Source organism: Pecten maximus, chromosome 1 (assembly GCF_902652985.1).
Source record: "Pecten maximus chromosome 1, xPecMax1.1, whole genome shotgun sequence".
Taxonomy (NCBI): domain Eukaryota; kingdom Metazoa; phylum Mollusca; class Bivalvia; order Pectinida; family Pectinidae; genus Pecten; species Pecten maximus.
Genome location: NC_047015.1, coordinates 42,334,496 through 42,355,471, shown reverse-complemented (window position 1 = coordinate 42,355,471; position 20,976 = coordinate 42,334,496). Strand labels below are relative to the sequence as shown.

At 35.2% G+C, this 20,976-nt stretch overlaps 1 protein-coding gene across 1 annotated transcript in view; it reads left to right on the top strand.

The window, feature by feature from the left end:
• Nucleotides 1-3,238: 3,238 nt before the first annotated feature.
• The window catches only part of LOC117334152 (tyrosine-protein phosphatase non-receptor type 13-like), a 53,034-nt gene continuing 35,296 nt past the window's right edge, over nucleotides 3,239-20,976 (top strand). Inside the window, 7 exon segments of the mRNA XM_033893623.1 lie at nucleotides 3,239-3,354; nucleotides 4,328-4,471; nucleotides 6,794-6,966; nucleotides 12,369-12,434; nucleotides 19,182-19,274; nucleotides 20,020-20,115; nucleotides 20,556-20,730. Coding sequence (XP_033749514.1) covers nucleotides 4,342-4,471; nucleotides 6,794-6,966; nucleotides 12,369-12,434; nucleotides 19,182-19,274; nucleotides 20,020-20,115; nucleotides 20,556-20,730 — 733 coding nt within the window. The 5' untranslated portion in view covers nucleotides 3,239-3,354; nucleotides 4,328-4,341.

The following is a 20,976-nucleotide window of genomic DNA, read 5'->3' as shown; positions in this document are numbered from 1 at the left end:
TAATATGATTAACCACAAGTGTTAATACAACTACCTGTACAGGTGAAGGTTAAAGTAAAGAAAAAAAAACATTTTAAGTTGACAAATGAATCCAGTCAGCAATCCATATTTGTGAGTGCTTTCATTTCTTTCAAGAACCCTGGAGGATGATTTGTGATTCAGGCATGTAAAGAGGACCACAACATGGCGCAAAAAAAGGAAACCATGCAATATGCGAATCATAATGGCATCATAAGATATTTGGGCATGCAATTACATATTATAACAAAACATTTAATGATCTCATAAACATTGGACAAATAATATGGCACATAGATGTTGGACGTGTGTCCTCTTCAGGTAAATGAGACATAATGACACAATACTGTCAATCAATATAGTTGACACTAAATGGCATTATTAGTTGCTGGACACATAATTATCTGATAATGCTTGGACACAGTGATGACATAAATTATTTGATACATAATTGCATCAAATGCTTTGGGTCACATAGTGTAATAATACATAAAGGCACTCAATGTTGTATAAAAAAAACTATCTCATAAAATTTGGACACATCATTAAAAAGCTTTGTGGAACATAACGACATAATGAATTACTGGACATGCAATGACCTCGTATGATTTGGACAAATAATGTCATCATAAGATATTGGACACAAAATTACATGAGATGATTTGCACTTAATGTCATCATAAGGTATTCAGGGAACAATGGCATAAGATATCTGAATGTCGTAATGTCACCTAAGCTATTCAGGGAACAATGACGGATATCTTTTCATCATTATTATGAAGGCATATCTTTTATGTGAGAAACTATTGACTCTGCCAGTTCAGGTATTTTCTTATTTCCTCTGCAAGTCCCCATATCCCTAACAGAAGGGTTATAAATGCAATTGGATCACCACCATTTTGTCAGTTCTTCTCCCGAGTGGTAGAACGTGCGACCATCATATGACTGTTCCAGAAATGACGCTGGCGCTGGGGAAACAAAGGCTTAGTCAAATACCTAGAGATTAACTTTACTTGATGTGAATTAATTGAATAAAAATTAATTGAAATCTTACATATATGTAGACGATTTAGTTTGTCTTAATGTCGCTGTGATCCTAAATCTGAGTTCATTTTCGCCGAAGAAAAAAAATCGCGTAATGACACACACCTAGCGGAATTTCACGGAATTTCAGAGAAAATAATGACACTTTTTGTCCTTCTTTAAAAACCTTGAGATTGTTTTCAATAGAAACTTTCAACTCCAATAATGACAGACGACCAAATGCCTATTCCCCGAATGTCTTTTAAAAAACAAATCCTACAGATAAAAATATTTGAATACCCTTAACATTATGTATTAACTCTGTATCTGACCGTCGTAACGTCATCATAAGTTTTTCAGGGAACAATGGCATAAGATATCTGAATGTCGTAATGTAACCCTAAGCTATTCAGGGAACAATGACGGATATCTGATATAGTGTTTGAATGATTTATAGGTTGGTGTAATATATGATGTGTATTTCGCTAAACACTAAAAAGCTTAGGTAAAACAGTAGATATATTGATAATCAAATTATCTATTCAAATTTAATCTACATGTACACAGATATATACTTGAAGACGTAAAATAATGTCACATACACAGAACAACACCTGTCAGTCGACAATCCATCAACATTACATTATTCTCGTTTACTTTCTTTTCTTGAACGTCGGCTTACTAATGATTATGGATTAATGCGTTTAATGTCCAAAATTCCGGCTTTCTTTGGATTAGACTACTGTACGTAACTCAATAAAAAATCAATTTCAATAGCACTTTTTCTCTTCATATAATAAAGTAATAGCAGGAAATTCGTGCTAAGAGTAGACCCTGTTATTTGCTACAACGATTTCTTTTACATCATTTGTTGCTACATATTCCCTCCAAGTCCAGAATTTAATTATCCCAGAGCCTGTTGATTGCTCATTTATATCGAAAATGAAAGATACTTTCAAAATGTACAATAATGTCAACATTGCCGGTTATTTTTTTCGAACGAAGTCTATTGTTGTATACAGTTGTTAGGTTAGAAATATTATGTTATATAGCGCGAATAAAGTTGTTTTCTCCTATGAATACAAGCACAGTACCTTACGTACAAACTAACTTTATAAATTGCTTGACACGTTCAGTAATTAATTGTCGACAATCGCCTACGTAAAAAAAAGAAGAGGTAAATGGAGATCCGGACGTAAACTGGAGGTCAATGCAGGCGATTGAATTTAAAGTTTATATCGAATGTATACACATTCTCGATAGATATCGGAATAAATTAGTTCCATTAGTCTATCATATGCCGCAAAAAAGTGTGAATAAAAAGAACTGGATCCCATTCCCCCTTTAGAAGTGAACGGTAACAAAAATATTGAAAAAAACCCCAAAAAAGCCGGAATAAAATGTTTTGTCTTTCAAAACGGCATCGCTCATAAACACCATGCCATGTTAGACATGTTTTACGTGTACAAGATAAAAATATCTTAATTACACGACTCTTATATCATATATATACACAGCATGGCTCTTGTCGAGTATTCCAAGCCTTTTAAATGTCTTGCATTAAAGTTAAAGGTGGACATTTTGTGTAGCCTAAATATGTTAAATTATTCATTTCGGGGATGCCTTGGTTGCATGGTCTAGCCGAGTTATGACACAAATTTTAATGGGAAAGGGTTTATTATTCACGACAGTTCTTCCTAGCAGTCCAAATCAATTTTGACCTGTTAACATTTTCGTTTAAATGCAATTTTTATTTCCGAATCTATGATCTATTTTCCTTTTTCCATTCTTTGGAAGTTAATATTTCTAAGTAGTTTATGGTTTATTCCCGTCTTGTTGCTGATCGTAGTGTGTAGGTCCTGCATCTGTAAAACATCACAGGGACCTGGGAATTGTTACAATCTATGTGTAATGGGACCTTTCAAAGTGTGTATGTAGTACATTTCCAGAGGTTTTTGGGGCTTTAATTCGGTAAAAATGAACCCTCTGTGTTCATTATATCTTTTACCATGGATATTCTACAAAGTGCGCATACACGTATACCCTATATTTGCGTTTAAAACTTTTTGGTAGAACCTTTTCACGTCAGGCGTTGAATGTGGGCGTCTCAATGTTGGTTGTCTTGTACGAGTTGCTTCCCTTGCTTAGCGAGCACCTGTCAAATTCATCCAATCAAAATCCTCCGAACAAACGTCAACAAATTCAGTTAGACGAAGTTGACAGGTTATGGCGGCTGAAGAGAACTTCTCTTCTACATAAACGAGGATGGGCCGTTTGTTTCGTGTTAAAGCTGCAGAATAATTGTAATTTCTGGTAAGTAATCTTTTCATACCATTATCTGTGTATTTTTGTGATCACAACGTGAAAAATATCACTTGTAGCGGTATGGGAAAGGAGTTCGGCGAGAACTTGAGGGAAAACCATAGCCTGCTGAAGCGAGTGTATGAGCAGCGTGTGAGCTCATACATGATGCCTGGGTTTGACGAACGGCTATTGTATGTGTTCGTTTTATTTTAAAATTAGTCTACTGTGTAGAACATATCGCCAGTAAACAGTATGATCTTACTGATTCAGCTTTGAAATGTTAATTTTTATGTACGTGTGCTAATCATTTGTAAATACCTACACATTACATGTGTACATGTGTAACACGTGCATTTCAGAGACTTTCAGAAAGATGCACTATCGCTAAAATACAAATCAGTAATCATGTAAACTTTTTATTTAGCATATAGGCCTATGGAATTTATGATATCAATCGTCAAAGTTTTAAATGGGGATATTTCTCATCACATAAGTTTGAAATTAAGAAGGGAGGGGGAGGGGCACTATAAGTAATTGGTATATCAGTATGCAGCCAGGATTCCATATCCATATACATATAAGTACTATACTTATACTGGAAACATTTTGGCTGGGAATATATGCTTTGTATATATCAGTTCATGATTTTAGTAAAAAATATTTGGGGATATTTATTTTCCTAAATGATAATTGATTGAATAAGTTTGGATTTTTCATGAAAAATAAATCAATTTTGAATTGAACATAAGTGATCGTGAATAATACAGTCTTATATATCACTGTTTCAATGTACTAAACCCTGGGCCATTATAATCACTTGCTATCAAACTGTTCAATTTTCTTGCTGTTTTCCATCCTTCAACAAAGTCTTTGACTCGCAAGAAACACAAGTCTCTATATATGCTCCAATTAATAGGTTATGATAATCAAACTTGTACTTTCGCAAAAAATTCATGCAATATTTTATTTGTATTATTCGCAGGTATAAAAAGGAAGATGCCGGTAGCAGAAGTGTCAGTGTCTTTATTTGAGGTCCTAGAGGTTCGGGGAGCACCTCTTTCGGAACCCGAGATATGGGGCATTGCCTACCAAAGTGCTCTTACTTTACACAACACTCTGGCACAGGGTGAGCACACATATTTTTTTTTATTCTTAACTTCAGCAATGCATTTTGTTCAGTTATTGTGCTTTAATTCTCACAAAAATTGCAGACATGATAGGAATTTAACCAGTGATATTTCCTTATCTTATTTTCCAGCAGCCTGTATCTGCATACATTTGTAAAGTACAGTCATTTTAATGAAAATCTGAAAGATGTATTCTTCTTTCCCAGTTCTTCATCTTGGGAATCACACTTTATGTTTGCTTGGTAAAACAGCAAGGTACACCTGTTTTCTGTTGAAAACACAGTAAAAAAAATATCACTGATCATGTATGAGAAGGAAAGTTGTTTCAGTATCATTATGTAAGGGCAAGTCTCCCTGATACAGATAAGCCAGAGCAGGCTATAGCTAGCACAACAGTACAGCTATGTGCATGTAGATAGCAGAAGTGATGTAACGTGTGAGTCATATAAATATTTTTCAAGGAAAGGAAATTTATCCTGAAAATAATTTTGTTTCATTTTTCAAGCAAAATTGTAGACTTTGTCTGAAATAAAAAATATATATAAATTATATATGAAAAAAATTAAGTACGAGATATTCCTAAAAATAAAATTAAGTATTTCAGCACCCCATCTTAAATAGATTATAGTGACAGGTAGCATAAAATCTGGTTTGTCTAAATTATAGACATCATTTCAGGTATGGATAAGTTTAACTGTTTAGTGGATCAACTGAACAGGTAATGAATGGTGTACCTGAGACATGTAACTAACAACTGTACATATCCACTATACAGGTAATATTATACCTGTTCCTCTTCATACATCAGAATGCCCCCCCCCCCCCCCCCCCCCAAACCTGGCCACCTGCATTCAGTAAAAAAGTAACTAAAAACTATATCCACTTTACACATCTGGTATGTCTCTCCCCCCCCCCCCTGGCACCCCATCCCTTATTCCATCACTCCATAAAACATATCAACTAACAGCTCTCCTTACCCCCTCCTCCAGGTAATGAATGGCAGCAAAAATGTACAGATATCTACAGGTAAAAGTTTACCTGTTTAAACATCAAAATCATATAACTGACAACTCTACATAACAGCTATACAGGTAATAGTCAAACGTTAGATTATCCATCTCCCTACCCCACCCCAGACCACCACACCCAACATTAAATCCCACCCCACCCTTACCACAATTATTTCATTGATTACTGTAAATCACTTATATTTCGCGAGTACTTAATTTCGCGAACTCGTCTAATTTGACTTATTCGCGAATACATAATTTCGCGAATTCCGATCTCATAATGACTTTAAATTTGCGAATGACGTTAGATTGTCTAACACAACAGCGATTTTCCCATGTTGGTAGCCATTTTGTTGATGAGAGTCATGTGACAGTACAAGAAAAGTCATGTGATTCAATCATGTGATTTCAGTGTCTGGCCATACTGAATTGTATTTACCGTACCTGTATACATGCTAAATGGCTTACAAAGGTGGTGTCAGACATTGAACAAAACCCACGGCTCATTAAAAATGCCTGGATGATGACGGGACTAGAATAGGTTGTGAGTTAACGTACATTGTTATTAACGTACGTGTGTATACAGTGATACCGATGAACAGTTCTCAGGACAGTCTATTTAAATGATTTCTACTCCAGGCGATTATTTGCTCGGAATGTTTGAATTAAATAAATAATTTGTTTGATTTCAACTTTGTTATGGTAAATATCTTTTCGAGAATCAAGCGATGTGAAGTGCTATGTATACATGTAACCTTACATAACTTGCAACAGCGTGGGTAATCAAGTACGACGTATTTCGGGTGACCATTCGGGATCCTCGGGACCGTACCTATTACACTTAAATTAACTACATGTAAAACGTAGTCTAGAAGTTAATTAAGTCCGAGTTCAACCACATTATCGGTGTTCAGTGTTTTTTTTTGTGTGTGAAATTTTGGTGTTTTGTAATATAAAAACACACTCTGATATAAGTATATTATCTATCAGTCTCTCATTATTTCAATGGCGATGTTTGCTCACCAACTAAAGATTACGGTAGATTCAAAATAGACGCCACTTAGTATTCTTGTCATTCTTATACAAATATTCGCGAGGGATTTGAATTCGTGTTTGACTCTCCTCGCGAATTAACGCGAAAATAAATCCCACGCGAAATATAAGTGATGTTTTTCACTTCACCTTATAAACTTTCAAGTGTTGAGTAGAATTTCAATGTAATTTATATATAATGCAATGCTATTTCTAAAAGAACAATTTCAGGGCTAGTATTGTGTCTCTGTGTAGTGAATGCTAATTTTTTGTTTCCAGGTGAAGGACATGAGGGGGGTCCAAATTTCGTTATAAGCCCGGATACCCTGACCTTCACCTGTGGTGGGGAGGTACAGTTTCCACACAGTCGTGGGATTAGTACTGAAGGACACGCCTACGCAGCGCCAGAGTTGAGGCAGATACCAGACTTCGAAGGAGTCGACACAGAAAAGGTCAGTTTCAAATTATTTATGTAATGTTACACAACAAACAATCTAACAGTTCCCTCAACCTACAGTAAGAGCTGATAATGGTTGCTATTTTAGGGCCCAGCATTTGTTAATATAAATGCAGATCTCCATTTCTTGTCTCTCCCAACCTCTACGTATACCCCACCCTTATCTTTTGAATGAAAAAAAAAAAAGAAACAAATTGGAGCCACTGGTCTTTAAAAAAGATGAAAAAAATCCTCAAATATCATATGCAGCATTGTTTAATCGAAACAGAGATGTAATTATTTAGCACGAAATTGCCTGTCTTGAAGATGTATGAACTCCAATTAGGATGCATTCCTTTAGTTCAAGTAAGTCAAATAAACGGCATTGAACTTCAATTAAGTGTCAAGATGCTAAAATGTTGGCCAACATTTTCTGTGCATCTTTATTACACTGAAAATGTTTTGCTCAAATGAATGACCGATCCATTCACTTTCAAGTCATAGGTACTGTACCTGTTGTGTTTTTTAAACTGGGGATTCTCAAAAGAACCATCAGGATGTCTTAGTAAAGATGTTTGTCTTTTAATTCAATGAGGTGTATTCACTTTCAAGGTCAGAATTCTACATGTATGAAATAATTGTTGAATAATGAATACCTTTAGTCTCTTGATGATTTTCAATTGGAGTAATTGATATTTAAAATATTTCTAATCAAAACGATGATTTGTTAATGGCATTTTAATAATTACCTACTATTAGCAAGTGCTTATGAATGTTTTAGGTCAATGCTTATGTGGAAAACCAATTACAACAATTGATGGTATATTTGTTTTACTGATGGGAGGGGATAAACACCACCCTGTAACATGAGGGGAGTACATTTGGGACTTGTCCTCCAATAACTAGGCATGATGGGACTAATTACTGAGAATTTCCAACAATCAGTCAGGGGTCTTGTCTTTGTAATGAGTTACCACTATTACCCATGTTATTGAGTTAATGAACTGCCACAGGGTAAGGTTTACTGAACAATCAGTGTTAACAAGTGTAGACTTGCACATGTCAGTAGAGACGGACTGCTGAGGGCTGCTGAGGGCTCCGTATGGGGGAGCGGGACTGGGTCAGAAAGGTGTAGGATCAGGCCTGTGGTTGGTTATACTTGGCCATTGGTGTGCTTACATTATTTCCCTGTATGTTTATGTGATCAGTGGGTAATTCAGATATTCGTCCAAAATTCCTTGGTGTTTTCTTTCCCTACTTTGTGCTCAATAGGAAAAAGTTGTTATAATTAGTTCTCATAACTTGTATGTATATGCCAATCAGAGCAAGTGTATATCGTCAGGTTTCTGGAGATGCCAGTTTATCCTTTTGCAATATGGTACTATGTATAACTTGTTCTTAAGGATTCTTCTTTAAATCATTCACTTAACTGGAAACAATAGAATGTCTGCATGTCATAAGTTTGACATTGAGCATGGTATGTAGAAGATATGCCCACACACACAGAATGTAAGACTTGATTCCCTATGGTGCATTGTTATTGTTTATTGTTAATAAGCTGTTAATTGTAATGCAATGTAACATCATAATTAGACAATGACATGTACATCAACCTAGCTTTATACATATGTTGTCACAAACAATATATACCATAGTTATCTACAAATAAGCCCCTTGCCAAAAAATTAGCCCCATTCTTAATTTTTACTGAATCATCAATTTCAAAATAGTTACATAAAAGGGGTTCACAAATAAATGAAAGCCCTCCAAAACTTTAATAGTAAACTTTAAAGAGGGGAGGGGGCGTATTTGAGGATAAATACGATACTAAACTATTCTAGGGGAGGGGACCTATAATAGCTTAGGATAAATACAGTATTTCACAAATATCAATACATTTGTACTTTAATTACAATACAAGTGCAAATCACAAGTTAAAAATGTTCCGTCACACAAGTTTGTTGTTATTAAATTGATTTAATTCTGATTTTTCACTGATATTAAAATATGTAACAATGAATATTGATAAACAATCACCATTGGTAACATGTGATTGTTAATTAATTCAGATTTTACCATGGGTAAAATGAGAATAAAAAGATCTTTTCACCATGTTTTCAAAATAGCCTGCTATTTGGCGATTCATTTTTCAAAAAGGCTGTTATTAGATAATTCTTTTATCAAATAGCATGTTAATAGATAATTCATTTATCAAATAACCTGTTATTAGATAACTTATTTATTAGATAGACTATTTTCAATAACCTGTAATTAAATACTCTTCTATTATATATCCACTCATTATTAAATACCTTATAATTAGCTATTATCATTAAATACATTACCCATTTATCAAATAGAAGTTGGTCCTGTCACATGTAAGCATACCAAAAATATTACCAAAACACCATGCATATGTGTCCTGTTAAAAACAACACCACATGTATTGACATAGGAAATATAATTGTTATGTTAATTATATATAAACAATTTTGAATTGAATACCTCGTTTTTAGATATATATGCCACTATCAAATATTCTGTTATAAAATGAATGTTGTTTTTCAAAAATGAATATCTCTTAACAAAGTTAGTTAAGGTACTAGTGTTGATAATTTGGTTTATGATGGTTATGATTGATGGATTATTAAGAACAACCCATCCTATGGCACAGTTGCAACTTCAAAGACAGGTTAAGTGGGGGAATAAACATACCAGAAAAATGAAAATAAGATTCTTGAACGATTTTCTACTTAAACCTTTATGACACGCACAGATAGTGAAAGTCTTATTACACACTATGCCATTACACACTGGTATGTATAATGTTAAGTTTTAATATGCGTGATTATAAATCATCCAGGATTTGAGTATATAGATAGAAGGCTGGAATAAGATGTAATCCTCCTTTCCTGTTTGATTTTATCAGTACATCAGTAATTACACTAGCATCAGTCAGCAACTGTCCAGTACATAAGGGATTCTGAGATAGCAGCAGGCTTAATAGAGTCTTATTGTCCTCCAAAAACAGTTGCCTTCATGCATCTAAGGATAATAAATCTCAAGCTCCAGGAGTATCAAACTTCAGAGTCTTATAGTAAGATGCTACATTTGCTGAAGATTTTTCATATCACAACAGTTAAGTCTCTTCTCAAATTGATGATGAGTTCACATCAAGCTCCAGGTACTTTATAATGAAATCCTATAGACTGCCTTGTAGTACAACAGTACTATATCTTGGGGCAGAATAACAGAATATCATATAGTAAACAATTTGCAGTTCAATTCATAGTATTTGTTTTTATTATGGCAGTACATTTGACAATTATGATTTTTGAAGAAAAAAAACTATGACTTTCTGGAATGACAACACCGTTATTTTCTCACCAACTTATGTATTGGAGATGGTTTCACCAGTTACAATATATTACTGATTTTTCAAAATATTAAAGAATCTATTTAACAACTGGTAATAATTAAGTCGCTGATATGGAATATTTTGGATTTTTAAATTAGATTATTTGAAAAATGTAAGAAAGATCACCACATATATAGAATTTTTTTACCTATTTCACCAGCAACAAAATGTCTACAAACCTGCAATGGTATAAACAGTCAAACGTTATCTCAAAATCATCAGGATCATGAACAAACTTTGGGATATCCAGAGTTTTCGAGGTAGCCTGTAGCTAGTATATATGTTATATACAGTGCAACTTCCGAAAACCGAACCTTCTAAAAACCGAACACCTCTGAATACCGAACGAATTGACATTGTACGGAATTGGTCCTTCTTTATTATAGTATTAAAAAACTTCCAAATACCGATCCCTCTGAATTCCGAACACCGGACCGATTTTGCGTCCGGTTCCTGTTAAAATATACCAAAAATTACTTCTGAAAACCGGCCTTACCTGAGCGATTATGACACGAGGTCAGGCCAGTCAACCGTGAAACAACAACTGTGACGGGTATTGTGTGAAGCCTTATTGTCTCGGGACCTACGTATGTGATTTGTACAGGTATCCAATATATATCCCAAGGGGGCATTATGACGGATGGCCCAGTGTATAATCAACACGATAATTATGAAACAATTTCACACTTCATTGAAGCGCGTCAGTATGTTTATCTTCTCAATGCAAGTAGAGCTAGAAGCCTGAGTTTCGCATTTAATTTAAATGAGGCCCAAAGGGGGTTGTTTTCGTAAAAGAAGCCACTGATGTTTTTTTAGACACCAGCGATGTTGGAATTACGACCAGTATCAACTGATCAATTGTAATTGATATTGAAACAAAACATCTTCACACCCTTTAATATTAGTCGATATGTAAAATATTCCGTATTGGACTATCGGCCCCATCCACATGACGGAAGCTTCACCGGATGTAACAAAATGTAGGTCGATCGTAAAGTGTAGTTGTACATGTGAAAAAACTGTTTAAAACTATAGTTAAAGTCATTTGCCTTTCTTATATATTCTGCAATATATACATGTACATTTATTAACTTTCATAATATGCATATTATTCAGACAAACCAAATATTGTCTACGTGTGTACGTGCCGGTTTGTAATCGGGTGCATTCTAATAAAAAATCGTCCGACCAATTATATCCGGAATTCGACCGGTCATTTTTCGATCAACTTCTCCAAACCGAACCCTCTGTAAACCGAACAAATAGTCATGTCCCATGCATGTTCGGTTTATAGAGGTTCCACTGTACAACTTGTAGTGTCAGTACTGAATTTTAACTTTGAGTTAATTAGCAGTGGCGGAGTTATCAGAGTTTGATACTTATGTATTGTAATATATTGTATATTAAAACATGTACTGTGATACATATTGTAACTTCAGATAATATTATGCAGTAATTGTATTGTGCATTGTTGTATTGTATACAGTTTTCCTGATGTATATGTACTGATGACAGTAGTGCCATTCTGTTTTATACAGTATCATACACATTCAGATGTTAGGCGTATTCTGTCTCTTCATTACTGTTACCATGGTTTCTAGGACATCTTCGTAAGATCCTAGCAATAATTCAGTGATACTGCAGTAAGAAACAGTTCTGTCTGTAATATCATGATTATATAGCTGATATAATTTTTGTGATTCAATTATCCCAATGAGTACTCATTCCACATGTTGCTGTGGCATCTGTCCGGAAATTTTGATGGCTTTTAATGTACATGTGAATGGAATCATATAAAGTGTTCTTGATTCTAGAATATGATTTTTACTTATTCTTGATTTTAACATTAATCTGTATTCATATGACTCCTGTTTTTCAAAGCTTTTAGAATATTTTAAGATACATAATTTTTTTGAAGTCCGGTTACAAGTGTGTGTAACATTTACCACTACTAAATTAGAGATAAGCAATTTGTGACCTCCATTCTTGTCTTTTTGCAGGTGCACTCCTTCTCCTTGGGGAAAACTTTACGGTATGCAGCAGAGTACAGCCTCATAGGGAATCAGGTATTTATATTCTGCTGTTGAAACATCACCACAGTGCATGTTTGTTGAAAATTAGTTTTGAGTGATTTAACATCCTCCCAACATCCAGGGTCACATGACGATGTGCAGGCAATCTTCATTTTCTGTCTTGGTCAGAATATGTTCAATCAATATGTGCAGCTTAAAATTAAATGAATTCCATTGATTTTTTTCTGTAACCATTATGTCATATAAATGATGTACTGGAAAGTAATTGAAATAGACTAGAAATACTGTTATTATACCCTGAGTTCGCCCGACCCAGAAAAAAGTGCTGACTCAAAAAAATTTATTGTGAAAAATAAATGTTTTTTAACGATTTGAGCGTTCTGGATATTTATGTCTGGAAGTTGCTGTGAAGGTTTGAAACTACATCTCCCAAACCCAAATAAGGTTGGTGTGTGATTCTTTTGTTTAAGAGCACAAAATAAATAATTATTTCCATATTCTGGTTTGTTTTCCTATTAAAGGTTCAAAATCTGTTTTCAGAACTGAATAAAAAACATTTCAGCCCTACCCACCTACCCATATGTAAGACTCCCTGGTCGGGTTACAGCAAACCCAAGATATTTTTAAGGGTGGCCCTATGGGTTCTGTCCCCTGTCTGAGACAAACTTTACATCTATATGCTGCTCTCTGTTTGAAATTCAGTTATAAAGTTGTCAGTGAAGACCTATTTGCCTGTTGTCAGTGTATTGTGTCCAGATGATGTGTCACACAACTGTATGCAGGTTTGGCATTTCATTGTGATTGCACTATAAATGTGTCTGTCAGTAAAGCCTATCATTTGAGGACACCACCCTTGAACAACCTTATTGCGTTAATAGGATGTGAAACAACACCAAACCAATTTAACCAGCTATAACTTGCACAAGTTATATTTGATTACCTGGCCTATCACTATAGTTACTGGTCAGTTCCACAAGTGATTCCTTATCTACCTTGACATAAGCTTGGTACATTATCACAGAAATACCTCCAAGACGCACAGTCCTTAATATAAGGCTACAGATGGGTTTTACATTCAGGCACTAAATCAGTTCTGCTATATGTCAAACGTATGTCTGGTATACAAGTTACAGTTCATTGGCAGTTTCATCTCCCCTGTCTGGAGAAGCTCCAACAGGAAACAGTAGAGGGCACATCGGTGGCGGGGAACACCTTTGTCTGACTCACACCTATTGATTGCCACATGTCTCGCACCTGAATCTTTAACAGCTGTAGTTCGGTAACTCAATCTGTCACTGGAAAATCTCACTGGAGAATCAATACCACATTAAACTATATTCTTTTATGTATAGATTGTCTTATTTCATTTTCTGTGGTATTGAACTGTGACTGATACATCTCTCAATGATACCTGTTATTCTCAGTGCTGGGTAATGTACACAATGTACTGAAAACACAATTACACACATTAATCCCACTTTGACTGAACACTTCATACAAGTACTGTATGTCATTTCAATTTTTTTTTATGGATATATAATTATTTACTCAAAGGCAATAGTGACTAAAAATTAGACTTGCACAAGTCGATTCTTATATTTTTTGTCTCAGTAGCTCATTACCATATACATGTTAAAATGCTCACATGGAAAGAAGTAAAAATTGTAAGAATTTGATCAAATTAAAGTCTCTTTTTGAAGAATTTGTGTTTTATTTTACCATGATCTAATAAGAATTAATGAATGAAAGGAGAATACTACATTGTCTTATATTATTTGTAATGGAGCAGTGGTTGATAATAGCTTTGGGAATATGATGGTTGGTAGTTTTACATCTCCTATATCAGGACTGTGATTGTGCCAATGCAAATTGAGTTTGGCTGGATTCCCCTGTGATGGGATATAGCTTATTTCCATCTGTCCTTGGGCCAATCCATCTGTCCTCGGCCAGGGCCAGCTCTCTGTGACGGCATTGGTATAGTGGCCATGGGGTCCTTCTTGGTCCAATGACTTGGGGAGATAGATATAGGTTGTAGGTAATACCCTGACTATGATTTTGTACCTGAGATATCAGCAGTGCATGGACCAGCAGGTTGTAAGGAACCTGACTTGTAGATAACCTGGTGTGAAATGGTGCTTTTATTAGCTCACTGCAGGTTGAGAACAGCTGCATGTGATGTTAGTGAAAAAGCCATCAGACAGACAGCAGCACAAGTGGAAGGTCCAGAACTGATCAGATGAAAGAGAAATATTCTTTGTATTGCTTGTTTATGAGTTGTGTGTAGATAAAGTCAAGAACCCACTAAGTACTGGCCTTGTATTACTACAAGACTTACTACTCCATGTCTACAGTAGGGTACAGTACAGTACCAACAGATATACACATATAAATACTACCTGACATTTTACTACAGAACCATCCTCTTGTCTGTCAGTGATTCAGGCCATTCTGACGTTCATTCACACATCAGGGTCTCCACATTTTTAAGATAATCACTACAGATGACCTGGAAAACTACTTACCAGTAACCAATAATAGAGTTTTTAGTACGTTAACCTATGGCCATGTGTCAGGTACAACTTTTTCTCATTTGGTAAGCTTTATCACATGACAGAAGACCCAATTGTTTTACTGTTAATTTTTTATAGCAGTCAACATACCAAATGAAACTATAATGTTGTATAGGGATCAAGTCTTCCAGGAAGGTCACAACTTTACTGCCAATTAAGGTCACACCTGTATATATGCTTTAGGTCAGAGTTTGCACTCTAAGGCATAGCTTTTGTGTCAAACAGACATACATCAAATGCAATTTTTGCGTCAAAGGTCACACATACAGTTTTTGAGTCAAAGGTCATGCATACAGTTTTTGTGTCTAACTAGGTCACACGTACAGATTTTGTGTCAGGTCATGCATGCAGCTTTTGTGTCAAAGTTCTCACATACATGTACAGCATATTTGTCAAATGTTTCACATACTGATTTTATGTCAAAGGTAACACGTCATACAGCTTTTGTGTCAAAGGTTGCACATACAGATTTTGTGTCAAAGTCATGCATACAATTTTTGATGTCAAAGAGGTCATGCACACAGTTTCTATGTCAAAGGTCATACTTGTACACTTCTTTGTAAGTAATCCTGATGTTGTTTTTTTTGCATAAAAAGTGACTAAAAATCTGTATTTAGTATCATATACAATGTACATGTAAATGTCCAAGTAAATTGGTGAGTGAAGTATATACATGTATTATCATATAAGTAGTAAACTTAATACATGTAAAAGTACTGTAATAAGTATTGTTATGTTTAATCAATTGACACCCAGTTTCACAGTATCCTTGCATATGTACTGGAAATATACTCTTCATGATCCTTTTTGCTATCATAGTGTTAGAAATGACCAGTGGAATATTTTGGATTGGGAGAATTTTGTTGCTGAGGCCTAGCCTGTGGTGGGCTGATCATGAGTAGGAGTACGCCTACCTGTAGCAGTTGTACCTGTGGTGGGCTAATTAAGGTGATGGATCACCCTACCCAGTAAACCTGAGTGATGGACTGGAATAGATATATGTCTGGTTAACGGCCAACTATACTTATCTCTGCCATTCCCAATAAAAAGTCTAAAATGGGACACCTCTATTTAACACATCAGTCAACTGATACATACAATATATATATAGATACAGTTTTTATGTGTGCAGTTTTAGACAGCCAAAAATAGGCCCAATTCAGGAAGTTATAAAAGGTTCTCCCAGACTGAAAAAAAATTAAATATTCTCGACAGAATTCAGAATTTTAAAAAGAAATTATGTAACTTTATTTTTCCAATTTATGTGGCTGCAGACTGCTGTAGAATTTAGGCAGAAAAAACAACTTTGTAATCACTTTGTCCCATACTACGCTCACTTTGTAACACCCTACACTAGGTTCCCCCTACTTTAAAACTCTAGAATAAGACACATCCAAGAGAGTTATGAAGCTCAGCTTTATTTATTTATCAAGATATTCCCGAGACAGGGGTCAGTATTTGTCCCTCACTGCTTTGTCTGATTCCATCTTCACAAAGTGGCTGTAGTTTGGCTCAGGTCAAAAGTGGTTCAATGTTTCTACCTGTGTTGGTTTGTGTTTCTCAAGAAGCTAAAGAAACGAACTGGTCTGTGTTGTCGTGAGTGTGTCCTTGGGAAAGACACTTAAACCTTATTGCTCTGGATGACATGTGACAGGCCTTGTGTATGTTGTTCATTGAGGTAGTCACTAACTACTCCAAGGAGACCCTGCCTCAAACTGACCCTAGTTGTTCAATAAACCCAGCAAACAGATCATAAGCCTTATTGTATCAGTGGTAGGAATTGGTGAATGTACAAATGGACTTTACACATGGCAAACAGTTAACAGTGGGAGGGTGGCTTCTGTTGGGTCCCACCCAATCCACCTGGTTTATATATTTTACTTCTGACCGGGGGTTTATAAATAATGCATGGCTATGAATAAAACATGGCCTGTTCAGGTATAAACAGACTGGCACAGCTAGTCCTGATATACCTGGTAGGGAGTATAAACATTCATTCCTTGATAGATATATAATGTATATAACAAAGTCAGTATCTGAAACCCTATCTGGACTACAATCTGGTTCTTTGGTAAATATCTTACCCTAGTATTGATGGCAGTATAGATACACTGTGATGGTAGTTTGTAAGTACAGTTGTAGGTAGGACTAGTGGAAATGCTGAACTCTGTATAAAAGTGTAGATATTTATATATAGAGAACCTCCTTGGGGGATATATTTGTTTATAGATAGGGTCAGCATTATTTGCCAGTTTAATGTAAAAGTTAGCCTAAATGTCACCCATCTTGATGACTTGTTGAGGGTATTACATTGCATTTGAAATTACAAGTTTCATTTTGAGTTGTTATAGTTAAAACACAGATGATCATAATATTTTAGACATCTCTGATAGCTAGATCTATGTCTTTTACATCTGAAATTAGACAAAATTATCCTTTTATATGCCCGTCAATGAAGGGTCGTATTATTGTATACCCTAGGCCTGCGCTGCTCCGTATGACCGTACATCCATCCGTTAACTTTTCCTTGTTAGCGCTCTCTAGCCTTTATTTATCAACAAATTTTGAAGAAACTTGCTACAAATATTCAACGGCACAATACCCCAAGCGGTTTTGTGTTATGGAATTTCGCGAATATTTTTAGCAGAGTAAAATATAAGGCCATTTTTTATTGCCAAATATGGGCATTGTGTAGAAAGTGCAAGAAGTTTTCTATTTTAATTCAATTTCTCCAAGATTTTGCACAATACAACTAGAAGCAATTATGTTCAACATATATTACGGTTTTTCATTAGCCTGTCAACGACGCTACATTTTCCTATGGTAGCTTTTCCAGCGACTGGGGTATCATATTGCTCCCGCTTGCGGAGCTCTTGTTGATTGGTACTGCACTGGAGAAACTCGTGTTATGTGAATGGAAAACCGATTTCTGTTCGTCTTTTACTGTTTTATGATAGGGCATATGTCATGACATGTTGTACAATTTGATGTGGTTGTACTAGCTTGCACTGGTGGATCCCGAAATAGAGTAGAAATTTGTTTGGGTAAAAATGATCAAACTTCTTGTACTTTGTCAGTAATGAATAGCTATCTTGTACTTTGCCAGTAATGAATAGTTATCTGGTATAGTTCAATAAAATTAATTTTGATAATTTTGATATCATGGATCTTATATAAGGTATATATATAGAGAATACATGGTCAGTGTCTTAAAATATAAGCTGTATTTTGGCGAGGGTAAAGAAAGACAAAAGTGGCGAGCCACTTTTGTCTTTCTGTCCCGAGCCAAAAATACAGCTTATGTTTTAAGACACTGACCATGTATTCTATTTATCCTGCAACAAACATAAAATTAATCATCAAAAATAATCATTTTGAAGTGAAACGGTGTAAAAAATGACAGAAATATGTTCGCCTTTTAAACGTAGTTTCACATTGAAGTAGGTCAGTCGAACTGACGCACGTGCTAAGATTCCAAAATACGGCTGTTTTCCGTCACTGCCGTATACAGCAAAAATATATACGGTGCGTGTATTCCGACAATGCGGTGGCAGGATAAATATATACAATGTATATGTAAAATTGGAAATGTCAATAACGCTTCCCGTGTTAACTTCTGCATGATCATTTGTTTTTTAAACTTATGGTCAGCAGTATAGCAACAAGACACTTTGTGTGAGTTACAATTCACATGGCTATTTTGTAAAACTACAGTGTAAAGATTATCATGAATTTGTTTGACAGCTAGATTCTGGGTCTTGTACACACACACATGTATACACAATTATGTGCTTATCTTGATGCCTAAATTGTTCCAGTGGTTCCTATCACAGGCGATGAGAATAACAAACTTGCAGTTTCTTCTGTCTAAATTAATTCCGAAATGATAAAAAAAACCTTGTTCTATAGCCAAAAATATATATGCAGCAATTTCATAAATAGCTTAAAGACTTGAAAATGTCAGTTATGATAAATAATATTTGCCTTGTTGATTTTATTAGCCCAATATGTAAGCAATATACATAACAAGCCTTTCATGAGGTTGAATTTCATAAACATATCTTCTTTTACATCAACACAATTTGTAATGGATTTGAATTTCAGGGGAGGACAGATCTAGAGTGGCTGTTTATTATGATTGTTTTCCTCAGATCCAATGTTTGTGTATTCAGTAAATTGTTTCCTTAAAGAGATTGCTTTGTTTTTGCAGCCCGCCAGGGTGAGCAGTAACCTTCGAGCAGTTCTGAATTCTATGTGTGAAGGAGATCCTTCACAGAGGCCCAGCATGATTCAACTGCTCCAGGTAGATATATAACTTCAAACACACCATTTCAAACACACAAATGCAATGCACCAAAAAGGAAAAGTGATAGAAAAGCCAACACGATTTACAAACATCAAACGATGACTATGGTAAAGGAAGATGAATGTTAGAGTTTGAGTAGGAGCATTAGATACAGGAACGATAGTCTAGGTAATCATTATAGCTATTCCTGTCTACACTATTATGTACTCCTGGTCTGATGTGGAGTAGCCACGGTGGTTCTCTCAGAAAAAAACCTTTTAAAATTACATGTAGCAACAGTAAATGATGTTGATGTTGAAAGATATAAACATTTCTGTATATTATTACAACAAGAAGCTATGTAATTATATTGGATCATTTTTTGAGAGTAATATACAGTCACTAAAGGCCTGTTCTTTTAAAAATTCCATCTAAGCAATTGTCATTATATTCATTATTATTATTGTTTCATTAATGATTACAATGTCAATCAGGGCTTTTTCTTGGGACTTTTTAGGGTATATGATCGACCCCATTCCTAATTGAAATTATATCATATCTAAGCCTGGCAAATTCGCAAAATTTCCTGTTTAATTTGGTCATATATGCAAATTTCCTTTCCAAAATGTTTGAACATAATATTGACTTTTAATTTTAAGTGTCTAAAAATTATTTTGCTGAAGCCACAACACACATGTCTACAAACTTTGGTTTATAATTTGATTAACCTCGATACAACATTATATGATAACTTGTTTTACAGGCATGTGATATGTATGCAGACAAGTATACAGAGATGAAGTCACATAGCCAGTGTGTAAGAGGCCTGTACAGAACTATACTGGGCAGTGGAAGTGAGGTACAGTCTAGCTATATTACATCATACTGACACTCCTGTCATACATAGATCAAGCACAAAAAACCTGCCTTATCTGGTAGAAAGTCCCATAGACCTTTTTTTTCTGATATCCAAAAACACAAAGTCCAGAAACCTGTGAAATGTGCCAGTATGATACCAAGAAAGATTTTTTTAACCCGCTACATAAATCTGTCCTCTAGTAATACACGCAAACCTGCTTATCATGACACCCAAAAATTGGTGACATATATGGTGAAAAGATATCTGTCTGATCAAAATCCAGAAACCTGTCACAAAGAACACCAAGAAACCTGTCTAATCTGATATAAAGAAAACTTGATAGACAAGTAGATACCTGTCTTATTTGTTAGCTGAATACCAGAAATGTACTAATGCATGGAAAATCAGTTGATTACCAAATAAGTGAACTTGTCCTTTAGGAGGAAACTATTCCACAAGCCCAGAACAGTAGCCGCCAGACCAGCTCTTTCCAGAGGGAAAATAGAGCTAACAGGTCAAGAGGGAAATACAAGTATTCACAAAGAAGGGAGCAACAGAGGTCAAGGTCACGATCAAGGTCAAGGTCAAGGTCTAGGCATCGTAGTGGAAATGAAGGTAAGCATTGAGAAGATGGAAGGACAGAGTGTGTGTGCGACATGCTCATCAGTATTTTTAACCATGTGCAAGTTTTAACACTGCGATATTCTGTTTGTGCAATTTTACTTGTTTTGTAATTTCTTGCATCTAATATCAACTTTAAGACCCTGGGAACTGCCAATACCCATATAAATCTCAAAAAAATTTCACAATATCATCAGTTTTACATAACATAGTTCAGTGTTTGATTTGTAAATTGAGATC